Source organism: Zootoca vivipara, chromosome 10, assembly GCF_965207765.1.
Source record: "Zootoca vivipara chromosome 10, rZooViv2.hap1.1, whole genome shotgun sequence".
In the NCBI taxonomy this organism is placed as follows: domain Eukaryota; kingdom Metazoa; phylum Chordata; class Lepidosauria; order Squamata; family Lacertidae; genus Zootoca; species Zootoca vivipara.
The window spans coordinates 25,907,946-25,922,014 of record NC_142593.1 but is presented as its reverse complement, the minus strand read 5'-3'; the positions used below and the strand labels follow the sequence as shown (position 1 = coordinate 25,922,014).

Sequence of the window (14,069 nt, the reverse complement as noted above, 5' to 3'; positions counted from 1 at the left end):
TGCTGAAAGGCCAGCATGAGTCTTTCTATTTCAAAAGAAGTTTGTGCCCACTTCTTCTAGGAAGGTGTACATTCATAATATTATTTCTATGCAATTTGCTATTCTCTTAAAATGTCAAACTTTGAATGACTAGCACCCTAAGCTAACATTTACAGGCAGGAGTGCCAGCTTGGCCCTGAGACTGTGCGTGCCCGGGGCTGTGGGTGCCATGCAGTGTGCATGGCCCTGGCGCCAAAATTTCTGGGTGCCCAGTCTCTTCATGGGGAATTTTGTGGGTGCTCAGCATAGCTGCCAAGTTATCCCTTTTTTAAAGGGATTTTCCCTTATGCTGAATTGGCTTTCTCGCGAGAAAAGGGAAAACTTGGCAGCTATGGTGCTCAGGCACCCAGGGCCCCAGGGAGCTGGCACTTATGTTTTCTGGGTTATATATCCATGGCATCACTCTCAGCAATCTCCTGAACAGGACAAGTGGTTTAGCCTGTATGTTTCACTGGCCTGGCATCTTCCCCTCGTACTCCCAAAATTGGGTAAATTCTACCCCATTACTAAATTTATGATTATGCGGAGTCTGCACCGCCCAAAAATTCATAACAGCACTATAGCAGTTAATATACCACCTTTCAGTAGAATTGCACAGTGGCTTGCATAAGAGATGTCTTTTTGGAGTTAGCATCTGTTGGTTATTGGCCAGTTAGTTTATTCTGTTTATATCCTACCTTTTTCATCCAAGGAACTCAAGGTGGCCTACATGGATCTCTCTCCCCTCATTTAATTCCAACCACCCTGTGTGGTAGGTTAAGCTGAGACTTTGACTGGCCCAAGGTCACCCAGCGTGCTTCATATTGTTGCATCATTCATTCATTCATCCGCCACATCATTAATAGACAGAGTTCCGAAACTGATCATTAACTATAAGATGCTAGGGGGATGGATGCTACATCACTTCTGTGGTGCTGCTTGTAGTGTGTTAGATGTTTTTCTGATATATGCAATCTTACAGGGATTTCAGTGCAGCAATGATTTTTAAAATAATAATAAAAATATAATAATAATAATAATTAATAATAATAATAATAATAATTTATGTAATGTATGGTCCAGCCGATGCTAAGCATTTCTAAGCTGGAAATGACTACCTGCAATGGTTAAAGAGATCATTAATGCCATCTCTACCGTACTGAAAGAGGAGGCCAGAAATGATGTGCTGTCTCCTGTTTCACTTGACTAGAGTAACTTGGAAAATCTCCAATTTAGATTGGAAGCACAAGTCACGGACAAGTGTCAGCTGTTTTTCTTACACTCTTAAACATCATCTGGGACGTTTGATGTTGTTACAGTGTTAGTATATTATTTACCATTCTTGGGAAAAGCTCCAAGCATTGCTGGGTTAAGTAGATTTCTTAAGGCTGTTTCCCACTAGGTTTGGATGGAAATTGTTTGGCAGGTATATTATTAATTAATTAATTTCCTCAGCCACTCTGGGTGGCTTACAGCATATCTAAAAACATAAAACATCAAGCGTTAAAAACCTCCCAATACAGGGCTGCCTTATTGTTAATTTAATATATTCACCCTGAGGTCCCAGGATGGGTCACAACAGTTTGAAACAGAACATTAAAAACGATTTAAAGCAGCTCACATCCACAAAAATAGGGTGTGTCCTAAAAATATATATCTTGAGGAGACTCTTCATGAGCTAGGGACCAGTGTGAATATCATGGAAATGTTTGAAAAAGGCCAGCTCTGAGTGTTAACTTGACACCCAATGTGAAAAACCACCAGCTCAGCCTGGTCTCATTGACATGCTTGAGTTCTTAAATAAGATAGTAACTAAGTGACTCCAAGGTTTTCATGCAGGTTGGATGAGAGTGGGAGGGAAGGGTTTAAAAAATATTGTGACCAGAGGATAAATTGCATACATGTGTGTCAGCGGCCTGCAGATCTGCCTGCCTGTTTTAATATTAAGATGCTGGAACTTTGACAGAGAAGGGCAATTAATTAATTACATTTGCATTGACTTTTTGCTCCATTCTTAGTTTTCATCTTTCAATCCATCCTGTTTTATTAACATAGGAGAAAATATGTATTTATAATAAAAGGCTAAAAGCAAGGAAAAGCTCCTTGAACTTGATTGTCAAGGCAGTGTTCTGTTTATAGAAACCTACTTATTTATAGAGCCGGCCCATTTGAGAGCATTTCGGTGCTCCATTCTACACTACCCTAAAACTGCTTCTGGTTTCAACTATTATTTGCCATTATTTCAGGCATCATTTGCTGATGCAATCATTTCCCCTTAAGATGTATATTGGAAACCCGCTTCCAACCATGGTTTTCAACCCATCACCAGAAGTCCCAGCCATGCTTTGCTGATTCCCCCCCCCCCCCAATTATGACAAACTCTTGGTTAATACTAAAAAGGAAATCGAAAGGGGAGGACACAGCTCATTCACAGTCTTGAATTAAGTTTGTGCATCACCAGTTTAAGCTGACTATATGGAGGGCAGAGCATAAATCTTTGCATCCCTTCCCAGGGCAAGTCTTTATCCAGGGTAACAGCAGAGTTGTTATTCAGGAAGGGACATAGCTTAGTGGTAGAGCAGGCACCCCCAAACTTTGGCCCTCCAGATGTTTTGGACTACAATTCCCATCTTCCCTGACCTCTGGTCCTGTTAGCTAGGTAGAGTGTGGTAGAGTGTCTGCTTTCCATGCAGAAGGTCCCATGTTCAATCCCTAGTATCTCCTGGTAGGACTGGGAATGTTCCCTGCCTAGAGAGTCACTGTCAGTTGGTGTAGTGATACTTATCTAGAAGGACCAATGGTCTGATTCGGTTTAAGGCAGTTTTCTATGTTCCTATTCATATTCATACTTTCACATGGCACCCAAAGATTGCTAGTGAGTGAATTAAAGTAATTGCACTTTAGTAAAAAGCTGACTGCAGATCAGTACATCATCAACATGGCAAGAAAAACAGCTCTGAAAATAGGATGCAACACCTATCTTTATTGAAGATTTTCCCTACAGCATTAGTGTTTTACTAGTAAATTAATATTTCAATTTTTTTTGTCTTGTAGAAGAAACCTGAAAGTGCTAGCCTTGCCGAATCTCCTAAAACACAAACAAGTGGGACATCTTCCATCAGTAAGGTAACTTGAGTTTTTATAGAACTGCTTGTCATATTTCCGGAACCATGACCGCAAATGCTTTACTAATTATCTAATCTTGAATGTTTACGCTGGTGTCATTGGTCTTTAAATTGACTGTGGGTTCTTATATTGTTGACAAATTGTTGGAAGCTGCCTTTGGAGGGTTTGAACCTAAAATGTGGCTCATACATATTTTAAATTAATAATATAGGTGAATGGTATATCAGTCAACTGAAACTTCAATGAAGTGAGTTGTGATGCCTTGACAATACAGATGTCACCCCACCCCTACTCCCCGCAAAAGGCTGCAGAAAAGCTTCTGCTGAAACAGAAAGTAATGTCTCTTAAATTTGCCATAATGATGGTGAAGCAATGGGAGAAGGGTGAGCAAACACCAGAATGGAGATTTTCTGTCAAATTGCCCATGAAACACTAGAGAAGATTAAGCAAGTCTTTTTCTTTCTTTCTTTTTTTACCCCTTCCAAAACTGTAATGGCTGTCCCTGTGGGGAAATGACAAATTACAGAATGATGCCTGCCATGAGGATTTATGCAAATTTCATCAAATTCCACCCCAAAATAAAAAGGGTTTTAGACATTTCCTTAAAAAAAATAAATCAAAGGTATGTAGCAGAAAAGTGCCTTGAACTATCTGTCTGTAATTTGATAATCTTTGTTGACTCTGGAGGGAGAAATATGCCTGCAGATTTAACACATGCATGTCAGAATGAATAAATATATGGTTTCCCCCCCAATATTTTCCCATTGCTGATTTTCCCAATAGCAAAGTGGCCAGCAGGTTGGGAGACAGTGTGGACTTGGACAGACCCTGAGATGAATCAGGCACCTAGAAAATGCTTTGACGAAAGCTCCAAATCAGGGTCCAAATGGAATCATGTGGTTGATGCACACCAATATTGCATACATGTATAAAATATCTGAATGAAAACTGCAGGTTTTGTGTTAAATTTTGAGATGCTATGGTGGGTTCTGGGTATTTCACAGCACTGTGAGGAAGCTAGCATGTTAATCCTTTGAAAACGTCCTGCTTTGAGATCATCATTAAACATGCATTCATGTGCAGCTATGTTTTACCATTGGTTTCCAGCCACAGTTCAAAGTCTTGGTAAGCCCCCTCCTATGTCAGCTTGCCTGTTCACTAAACTCAAGGAGGAAGGTCATAGTTGAAGCGCTGTCGGGTGGGCCAAGGAATGTGGCTTTCTCAGTGACAGCATTGTAGAATGGTTTGCCCAGTGAGGTTCAAGTGGCCTCCTTCTGAGTGTTTTCTTGTAATTCATGAAGACTTTTTAAATTTGCCAGATTGAAGTGATTTTTCTGAAGGCTGTGTTCTGTTTTGAGTTTTTATTCTCGCTGAGTTGTGCTCCTCTGATTTTAATTATTGTGAGTTGACTTGGTTGGGAGGGGTTGGTGAAGCAGGCTGGTAATGCAGAGCTGCCACAGTGGCATCACTGCCACTTACCTGGATGGTGTCAGGGCGGGGTGGTGGCAAGGCTGGGGTTACGCGGACGAATTGGCGTCAACACCAGATAGGCACTTTCCTAATGGATGAGATTTCCAGAAGTTTAGCTGAGCCATTAATGCAGCTTGTTCAGCGTTTATCTATTTCACATATATTGTGTTATAAAATGAAATATTTATTTCTAGAGTGGTGGCAAAATACCCGTAGGAAACTATCACATTGGATATACCTTTTCTGTCATTTTCCACCCTGGCTGCTAGCAGCTCTCCAGATTACGGTTTTTGCCTGCTCTTCTAGCTAAGATTATTTTAAGTGGAATGTCTGGGGTGGACTATGGAAGCTTCTGCACATGAAGTATGCACTCTGCAAGTGTGCTATGGTTTGTCCCCATCTGTATTTTATGTATATAGTAAAGGAAACCTGAAGCACTACAGCTCCTATAAGCTGTTCTTGTGTAAGTTTTTAATTTGTTCCCTGGCTCTAACAGTTTTATGTGCAGCAATAAAATATTGTCTGATAAAGAGAAAGTTACATGTTCTATACAGTGCACAATAAAATGGCTTTATTGCTATATAGAATTCAGAAACAACATTTTGAAAATATACAGTGGTACCTCGCAAGACAAATGCCCTGCAAGACGAATTTTTCCCAAGACGAATGCGTCTTGCGATCTGATGGTGACTCGCAAGACGAATTCGTTTTGCGAAAAATTAGTCTTGCGAATCGTGGTTTCCCATAGGAATGCATTGAAATTTATTAATGCGTTCCTATGGGCAAAAAAAAGAAATTTCAATGCATTCCTATGGGAAACCGCAATTTGCAAGACGAATTTTTCGCAAAAAGAATTGACTCGTGGAACGAATTAAATTTGTCTTGTGAGGCACCACTCTAGTTCTCTTCCTCTCTATATTCTGGATTAAGAGAAATTGCCAAACAAATTTCAATATGCAAATAATTTGTTTTTTAAAAATATTCAGAATAGTTTCAAAAGATATGTGTTACATTGTTGTTGGTGTTTTCATATAACAGTGTTAACATGCTGAATATTTATTTAGAAATCAAGCTAGAAAAAGTCATATTATGAAGAGTTTCAAATATTTTTGTGCCCACAGATTCTTCCTGGTGAATAAACAGGAGCTGTAAAAGGGTTGCCTTAACTGGTTTTTGTAATGCATTTATATGTTATAGAGCAGTCTTCTGACTACATGTCAGGCATCCCCAAACTCGGCCCTCCAGATGTTTTGGGACTACAACTCCCATCATCCCTAGTTAACAGGATCAGTGGTCAGGGATGATGGGAGTTGTAATCCCAAAACATTTGGAGGACCAAGTTTGGGGGTGCCTGCTATATGCCTTTCCCAGTTTGGTAAAACAAAATCCCCTGCCAGTAGGTTATTAGTACTTCCACTTCAAGCTTCCTGGTGCCTTTGGTAGCTTAAATTTTTTTTCAGAAAATTCAGAAGCCTCAATATAACTTGGTGATTCAGTTTTGTCTACTGTCTTCTCTTAACTACAAGCCACATAAGTAAAACACCCACATTTGACTTTGGCTGCAATTCCTGTTCCATTTTGGCAAAGCTAGCTGCTGCCTGTCCCCTCCTTTCTTGTGAGGATCTCTCAAGTTTATTTGAATATTCATAGGAGGTGGAGCAACTGAGCCTGCAGATTGAGTGTGTCTGCTTGTGAGCTGTTCGGATTGGTCATGCCATCTTCACTGGCATGGGTTTGTTCCAGGGGCTGTGTTAAAACCAAAACCATGGCTAGAACTCATACAGACTGAAATAAAAGCAAGCTTGCAATAAGGATCTGGTGTGGTCTGTTGACCTAGAGCTTGGGAAGGAATATACCAGCTGCCTGGAGTGAGTACTGTTTTTCCGGGTTGTTTTTTTTCTTTTTTTTGCTACTGCAGTCTAACTGCGTTACATACTTCCTGCTTTCTTTTACTTCTCCAACCCTGCAGTGCTCATTACTGCAGAACATGAACTGCTGAATTAGTTAGTGTTGTGTTTAGTAAGAGGGCTGAAGCATTTTATTTCTGCAGTTGCAGAGTTTACAGCAAGACATAATTATCTTGCTTTGTGTCCATCATTTCTAGCCCTGAGAAGAATAGGCTTTTTTGCAAGGGGCTGCTGATTATCTGGTGTGTTTTTTATCAGAAAGGTTGTTGTGAAAGCAGTGACTTGTAAGATCTTAGCAAAATCTCGAGAGTAAGATCTTCATGGCTATAGAACTAATGATTCATAATCTTTTTTAAATTTATTTTAAAAAAACCCTGAATTGACTGTCACAAGCTCACAATGGTGTCTTGCAAATTTGGTGTGTCATTGCTGACTGTCTATTCAGTGTATATTTGGAACCTGTGTAATTCAGGGTGTGGTGATCTGTACAGGATATCTCTCTCTGTGTTCAGGCATGTCCAGGTAACTATTGTCTCTTCCAACCCACAGGTGGTGTTTACTTAATATTATATTATTCCATAACAATGAAGCTGAATGACTAAAGCTGTTGCTAAGCTAACAATAGTAGGAATATGTTTCCGCCCGACCCCCAAAATTATAATCAATTCCCCCCTCCCTTTTAATGTTTTAGAAAACTATTTTCAGTTATTGGGTTTGGAGTTAATTGACTGAGTTAAACTTCAACCCTAAACATTCTTACCTGGGAGTACATCCCACTCAACTCAGTAGAATGTTGAAGCTGAAACTTTCTATATGATATCTCTCCTCGAGGAAGTGATTTCTTCCAGGCTGCTGAAGATTGAAATTGGAAGGCTTGTAATGGCAGGCTTGAGTATGCCCATTTATGTATTATGAACCTGTACAAGTTGGGATCTAGCTTATCATGTACTCTACTAATCATCACTACCACTGCTCTTTCACTCAAATCACACCTGGCAATGTGTGGCAACTAGGAGGACAAGGCATCTATTGAAATGGCATCATTTTCTGTGCTCTCTGCACAGTTCCACCACCATCCTTAGCAGCGGAAAAGCTCTCTTGTTTAAGGAAAGGCAGCAGGGAAGAAAACCCTCTGTCGCCACCTCTTACAATCATAGAACTGTAGAGATGGAAGGGATCCCACTTTCTGTAATGCAGTACAGTCATACCTCGGGTTACAGACGCATCAGGCTGCGCATTTTCAGGCTGCGCACCACGCCAAACCCGGAAGTACCGGAATGGGTTACTTCCGGGTTTCGGTGCTCACACATGCACAGAAACACTAAATCGTGCTTTGCGCATGCAGCACCAAATCGCAACCTGCGCATGTGCAGACGTGGTGCTTTGGGTTGTGAACACTGCCGGTTGCAAACATGCCTCCCGCATGGATCACATTCACAACCCGAGCGTCCACTGTATACCAGAAGGAACATCTCCCTCCCCCCCCAAAAAAAACACGTTCAGCCCGGACACTGAGGTCCAGCTCTGAGCGCCTTCTGAGGATTTCCTCACTGCGAGAAGTGAGGCTACAAGGAACCAGGCAGAGGGCCTTCTCGGTAGTGGCCTCCCATCAGATGCCAAGGAAATAAACAACCACCTGACTTTTAAAAGATATCTGAAGGCAGCCCTGTTTAGGGAAGTTAATGTTTGATGCTATATCCTGTTTTTAATGTTCTGTTACCGTAGGAGCCGCCCAGAGTGGCTGGGGAGGCCTGGCCAGATGGCCGGTGTATAAGTAATAAATTATAATTATTACTTTGTTGTTGATGATGATGATGCAGGAGTCTGAACTAAATCCATGACTAAATCTGTTTAAAAACCTCCCATGAAGGAAAGCCCACAACCTCCTGAGGGAGTCCGTTCTACTGTCGAACAGCTCCTACCGTCAGAAAGTACTTCCTGATGTTTAGTCAGAATCTCCCTTCTTGTAACTTGAATCCATTGGTTCAGGTCTTACCTTTGGAGCAGGAGAAAATAAGCTTGCTCCATCTTCCATGTGGCAGACCTTTGGATATTTGAATATGGCTATCATATCTCTTATAAATGTTATGGCCCTGCCCTCCAAAAATGACTCGTTTTAATTTTTCCCTCCCTACACCAAGTTATGGGAAATGCCCATTTTCCTACGGGCCAAATAGCTTCATGAAACTTGGAGGCTTTAGATATGTGTTTTTTGGATAGCTAGCTCCAGAGCACGGGCAGAGCGAAAACCCAAAGTTCTTCAGTGACAATTTGGCTATTTCCTCCAATTGTCTTTGTGGTGATGACCTTGACACCACATGGTACTTCTCCCATCACTAGCTGTCATTTGCCTGAATCTTTGAGTGCATGTTGATTATGCACTTTGGGTGTTTGGCAAATAGGACTTGTTAGGGAGTTGATGGCCTGAACTGGGAACCACATTACTTTTATGCTGGGCCATAGTCCATGGTCTGTGTACAACACTCTTGGGCCCCTCTTCAGACATAGTAGGCATATTCAATCTGGGGCATTGCCCCAAAGTCTGACAGGCAGTAATAGGCCTCTGGATTGGTCAGGTTTGGTATAAGTAGTAGGAGCCTGATCTTCTCCTGCCTCTTGATCAACACAGTAATACCTTTTGCTTGTTACTCTTTAGGTTCCTACTTCCAACTCAAGACTCTAATCTCTAGGCAGTGTTCGAAATTAGCCAGGTGCCAGGCACATTTTGCACCTGCTTTTCAACTGCTTCTGACCAAGTGAAGGTGCCAGGGTGGCACCTAACATCTTCACCATCTGGGGATCATTGGATCTGGACTGTTTTCACACACCAGTACCCCATCCTGTAGAATTTTATAAGTTATATTTTATCTGCACAATGAGAATGAATTTCTGGAACTAAAATGGTTTTTCTGTGCAGCCTGAGCAGGAGCAGTCACCATTAAGAAAGAGAGGTCAGAATAGGCCATTATATATATATGTGGACTGTCCCAGGATCAAGTGACTTTTCTTCTTTAACTTCTCAAAGCTCTTAAGCTAGCTCAGGGTTGCCATCTGAACTCACCAGATGTTTAACTGAGAATCAATCACAGTCAGTCTGTTAGGGCGCCAACAGGTTGGCGCGTTGAAGGCAGCAGTCAGATGCAGAGGGAGCCTAGGTCCACAGTCCAGGTCAGGAGAAGCCAAAGTCAGGAGCAGCCTGATTCTGGAACCAGCTGAAGTCAGATATCAGTACCAGGGGTCAAGAGAAGCCAAAGTCAGGAACACTGGAATTAGGAACAGGACGAGCAAGGACAACCTTGCGCTTCAGCACAGCAGTTGCAAGTGCAGGAGAAGGGAGCAGCCATCCTTCCTTAAGTAGCTGGCTCATCACCATGCCTCTTACGAGCTGCAGCTGCCTCCAATTGTTCCCTCCTTTTCTTAGCTCTACACTCTACAGCTGTGAAGGGAGGAGGGGAGGGGGCCTGCTGGCTCCTCTCCTCACAAGGGCTGATTCTGCCTCGACTCCTTCCTCCTCCTGTTCTGGTCTTCCCTCTTGCCTATCTGATTCTTCCTCTTCTGAGGAGTGCTGCCACCAGTCTTCTCCAGGTATGAATTACTCTTTCCCCCCAGACTCTTCCGTGGCGCAACCCTGACACAGTCCATCATTTGACAAATGAGACTTTAGAGCTGTCTTGCGCAAAAATGCAACTAGACATTCCATTTTGGTGCCTTCAACCTTGGTGTAAGGAACCATTTGGCACCTAGCTTATATATCTAAGTTTATAATACTGTCCCTAGGAAGCTAAGGTAGAGAGAAACTCTCCAGGTCTAGATTCAGGTGTGACTTATGGCTTCCCTACCTATAGTTTGAAGATTCACTGCGAAGCATTTTTTATTCTTTACTACAGCTATTTTAATATTCTATAGTGGTGCTCTGATTTTATCATGAAAATATCCACACTGTGGTTTGGTTCCTGCTGTGTTTTTGAAATCTGAAATTTCTCTCTTCCTTTTTCAGTAGAGACAGATTTATTCAGTGCACCAGGCAGTTCACAATTCTTGTATTATAAACTGGGTGTGCCTCTGGTCAAACATGCTACAATCTCTCCCAAGTTCTGTTTAGCTATGAATCATACAGTTATTACTGGTTACCGGGCAACTCTTTTCATATTTGTTTCCAAGCCCAACATATATATTCACATGGTTCATCAGTGGCAAAACGTTGCTTGTTTATGAACTCAGTGGTAAAAAGGCTTTATTTTTTTAATGGCTGCTTGATAAATATTTGAAAGGAAAATAGCAAAGCAAACAACATCAAGCATTCTGTAGAGTTGCAATGAAGAAAGATATCACTGCAGCACTAGATGTATACAATATAAATGTTATTGCCTCTCCTTGCAGTCTTTGTGACAGATTAAATTCCCCTTGGCCACACTCTTGCCATTTCATCCTAAGGGTTTTATTACACGTGGTGCTGCAAAACTAAATTGTGATCATTCTCAGTTTAAATAAAAAGCTCCCTCTAGTTTCATGTTCAGTTTCAAACCTGCTCTCTTTATAGTCCAGTTGAAGAACTGATACATAATCAATATAGCTGCTGATCCCATCAAACCATCCTCCTGTGAGTCTTTACAGATGTGTGCAAGAGATTGTTATGTAGACCGCCCAGGGCCAGCTCTAGGTAGAGCCCCAGTGGCGCAGTGCACCAGGGCGCCTGGCTGGTAGGTGGGGCACTGCGTGGCAAAGCCGCACGGAAACCATGCTGCGCCCTGCAAGGGCGGGGGCGCCGGAGCGATCTCCGCCCCTCAGCGCCAGGGCGCCCGACCTGCTCGAGACTGCCCTGAGACCGCCACACACATAGAGGGGAAGGTTTATCCTTTCTCCCCTAGTCATGACTGGGATTAAAATTGTCTTCCTCCATGCCTTAGCCTATTATATTGTTTTCCCTGAGGATCTCATCTCCAGTCTAAAGTTTGCCACCTCATCTCCAGTTGAAAGTTTGCCATGAGCTGATGTTCTCTTTCCATGATTACTGCTTTGATCTCAACTCCTCACTGGCTCTCTCTCTCTCTCTCTTTACTTCACACTTGCCTATGGTCCCTCTGATGTTTATTTGCTGCTCTGGAACCACAGGGCTGTTTCTCACCCACTTGGGGACTGACAATTTGCTTCCCCAAGTCCTGAAATCCAGTTGCCTCAAATCTGGCAGTTTGAGTAGGGTAGGTATGGGACTTGCTTATAAGGCAAGGGTGGTGGCAGCCTCTTTCAGATGCATGTTTACTCCATGACAATAATGAATGTGACTAATTTTAAAGAGGCTTGGAACAGATACTTGTCTTGTATCCAGGAGAAAGAAGACTCTGCACAAGTAACTTGATTATGTGAAGGTGGCTTACTGTAGAATGAAAGAATGACCTCATTGCCTAGCATTTACGTGTTGGGAAAATATAGGTGGATAATATAGTCAAATTACAGAGTGAAAGCGTTTTGGCATGCCATTCAGAATCTATTGAAGTTGAGTCTGTTACTGAAGACATGTACTTAACAATAGAATATCTGCTTGCCACATTTTATGCAATGAGAGTGCAAAAGAAAATGGTTTTTCGAATTTGGTAAAACAGAAAATTTAAATAAGGGACCTGTTCCATGTGGCTCCTATGTAAATGTAAAACTCTTAGTTCAGACTTGCCAGAGCCTACAACCACTTATGTCAAATGATAGCTCAGTTGGTAGAGCATGAGCGCCATGTTAGGTAAAAGATTCTGGCACTGCTGGGGTTTGGACTGGATGATCCTTGTGGTTCCTTCCAACTTTACAGTTCTGTAATTCTGAGTTTTAATGTTTTCTTTGGGCCAGCTCTGGAAAGCTTGGATTAAGATGGGATTGTTAGCCTGGTTTTTTCCAATAAATAATTTTGACAGCATAATGACTCTTAAAGAGATAATTATAAGCACAAATACATCTTTGGTTTCAGTACATCATTAACCTTCATATTGAAGAAAGGTGGGATAGAAGGTTAATAGCTCTAACATTAATTGGTTTTGTAAGCAGCCTGTAATATTTGCTGTTCTGTGCCCTTTCATTTCTCCTGTGTCCTTGTATTTTTCTTAAGTCTAGCAATGTTAGTTTGCCCCTATTAAGAGATTATCAAAACGTAATCCACCCTTGAACAACTCTCTTAGTATTACCAATTTCATTTCATTCTATTGGTTATCTGTAACCCACTTTTCATTCCAGAAGGAAACCAAACATGGCTAATAAAAAACATCTGTGTCTGATATAAGCACTCCAGGTTATTCTGACTGTATTCAAGCATCTACTTGTTTATAGCACGTTTCCCCCCCAAAAAACCTTTGCACTTCAGTCCTACTGCTAATGAATATGTTACATCTTGTTTAATCTTGTAATGAGTCTATGGAATTTTGGTTATTTGTGTATTTAAACACAGCTCCCCATTCATTATATGCTCTGTGCAATTTGTGGAAAAAAGGATCAGCATTCACACCCATCACTGAACATCCAAGTTCAATGAGAGCTTTGGGATACAGATTTGCAACTTGCTGTATTGGGATGGAATTCTAAAAAATATAAAATAGTTAACTCCCATTGGTGGCCAATTAATTCACATCCTTCTTTTTTTGCACATTGTAGGCTCAGTCTTCTTCCACAGTTTCCTCAAAGACACCCACTATGAAGCCTTCTGAAACAAAGGTATGTCTTCTGAAAAAGGACAAGCAAGTGTCCATTTCTACCAGTCTGATTCTGTGCTACTTTTACAGCAGCTGTTATTATAAGAAATTGCTATGTGATCTTTTTCCATCTCTGAGCACTTATAAGTGAGTGCAAGTTGCTGACTGACCCAAGAAGTAGGGTTTAACAGAAGAGTTTAAACCAGGCATCCCCAAACTGCAGCCCTCCTAATGTTTTTGGTCTACAACTCCCATGATCCCTAGCTAAGAGGACCAGTGGTCAGGGATGATGGGAATTGTAGTCCAAAACATTTGGAGGGCCAAAGTTTGGGGATGCCTGGTTTAAACACTACTGGTGTACTATCAGTGTTAACTCCCATCAGAATGGTTTATCTGAGCAAGTAATAAGTGTTAACAGTGCTTAAGAACTGTTGTGGAGAACAATTCTGTTGTGATCACATATCATTGGTTGTATGGAAATTCCACCACTTATTCAACCAATTCCTACTGATATGGCATCAGTGCTTGGATTTGAATGGAATATCCACAATCAGTTTCTCTAAAACAACAACAGCATATAGGTGATGCTAATCTTTGTTTCATGTCTCAGGTGAAATTATATGTCTCCATCGCCTCATATGTGCATAACTGATAGGCAATCTTTATTCATTTGCAACTAATAGTGTTTAGTCATATATGCAACTCCCTAGACAACATTCCTCCTTTCGAGAGAGGATAGTAGTGAGTTGAAATTGTCATTGCTTAAGGGGGAGGAAACTTTCCCAGGCAGGTCAGTAATTGACCATGTAAAATTGCATGTTCTGTTTTACCTCCTCATCCCCATAACCTTGATTCCCAAGTGTTATGTACTGAGCTGAAT

The 14,069-nt window shown here is 41.5% G+C and overlaps 1 protein-coding gene across 16 annotated transcripts in view; it reads left to right on the top strand.

The window, feature by feature from the left end:
- CAST (calpastatin) overlaps positions 1–14,069 on the top strand; it is a 61,705-nt gene that overhangs the window by 14,705 nt on the left and 32,931 nt on the right. For 12 of the 16 annotated variants that reach the window (XM_088652925.1, XM_088652924.1, XM_088652920.1 and 9 more), the window contains exons 3-4: positions 3,073–3,144; positions 13,152–13,211. In XM_088652925.1, coding sequence (XP_088509051.1) covers positions 3,073–3,144; positions 13,152–13,211 — 132 coding nt within the window. Of the gene's footprint in view, positions 1–3,072; positions 3,145–6,280; positions 6,483–13,151; positions 13,212–14,069 lie in introns of those variants that run through there. The other 4 variants (XM_088652927.1, XM_060280186.2, XM_035100171.3 and 1 more) reach the window with 3 other exon arrangements.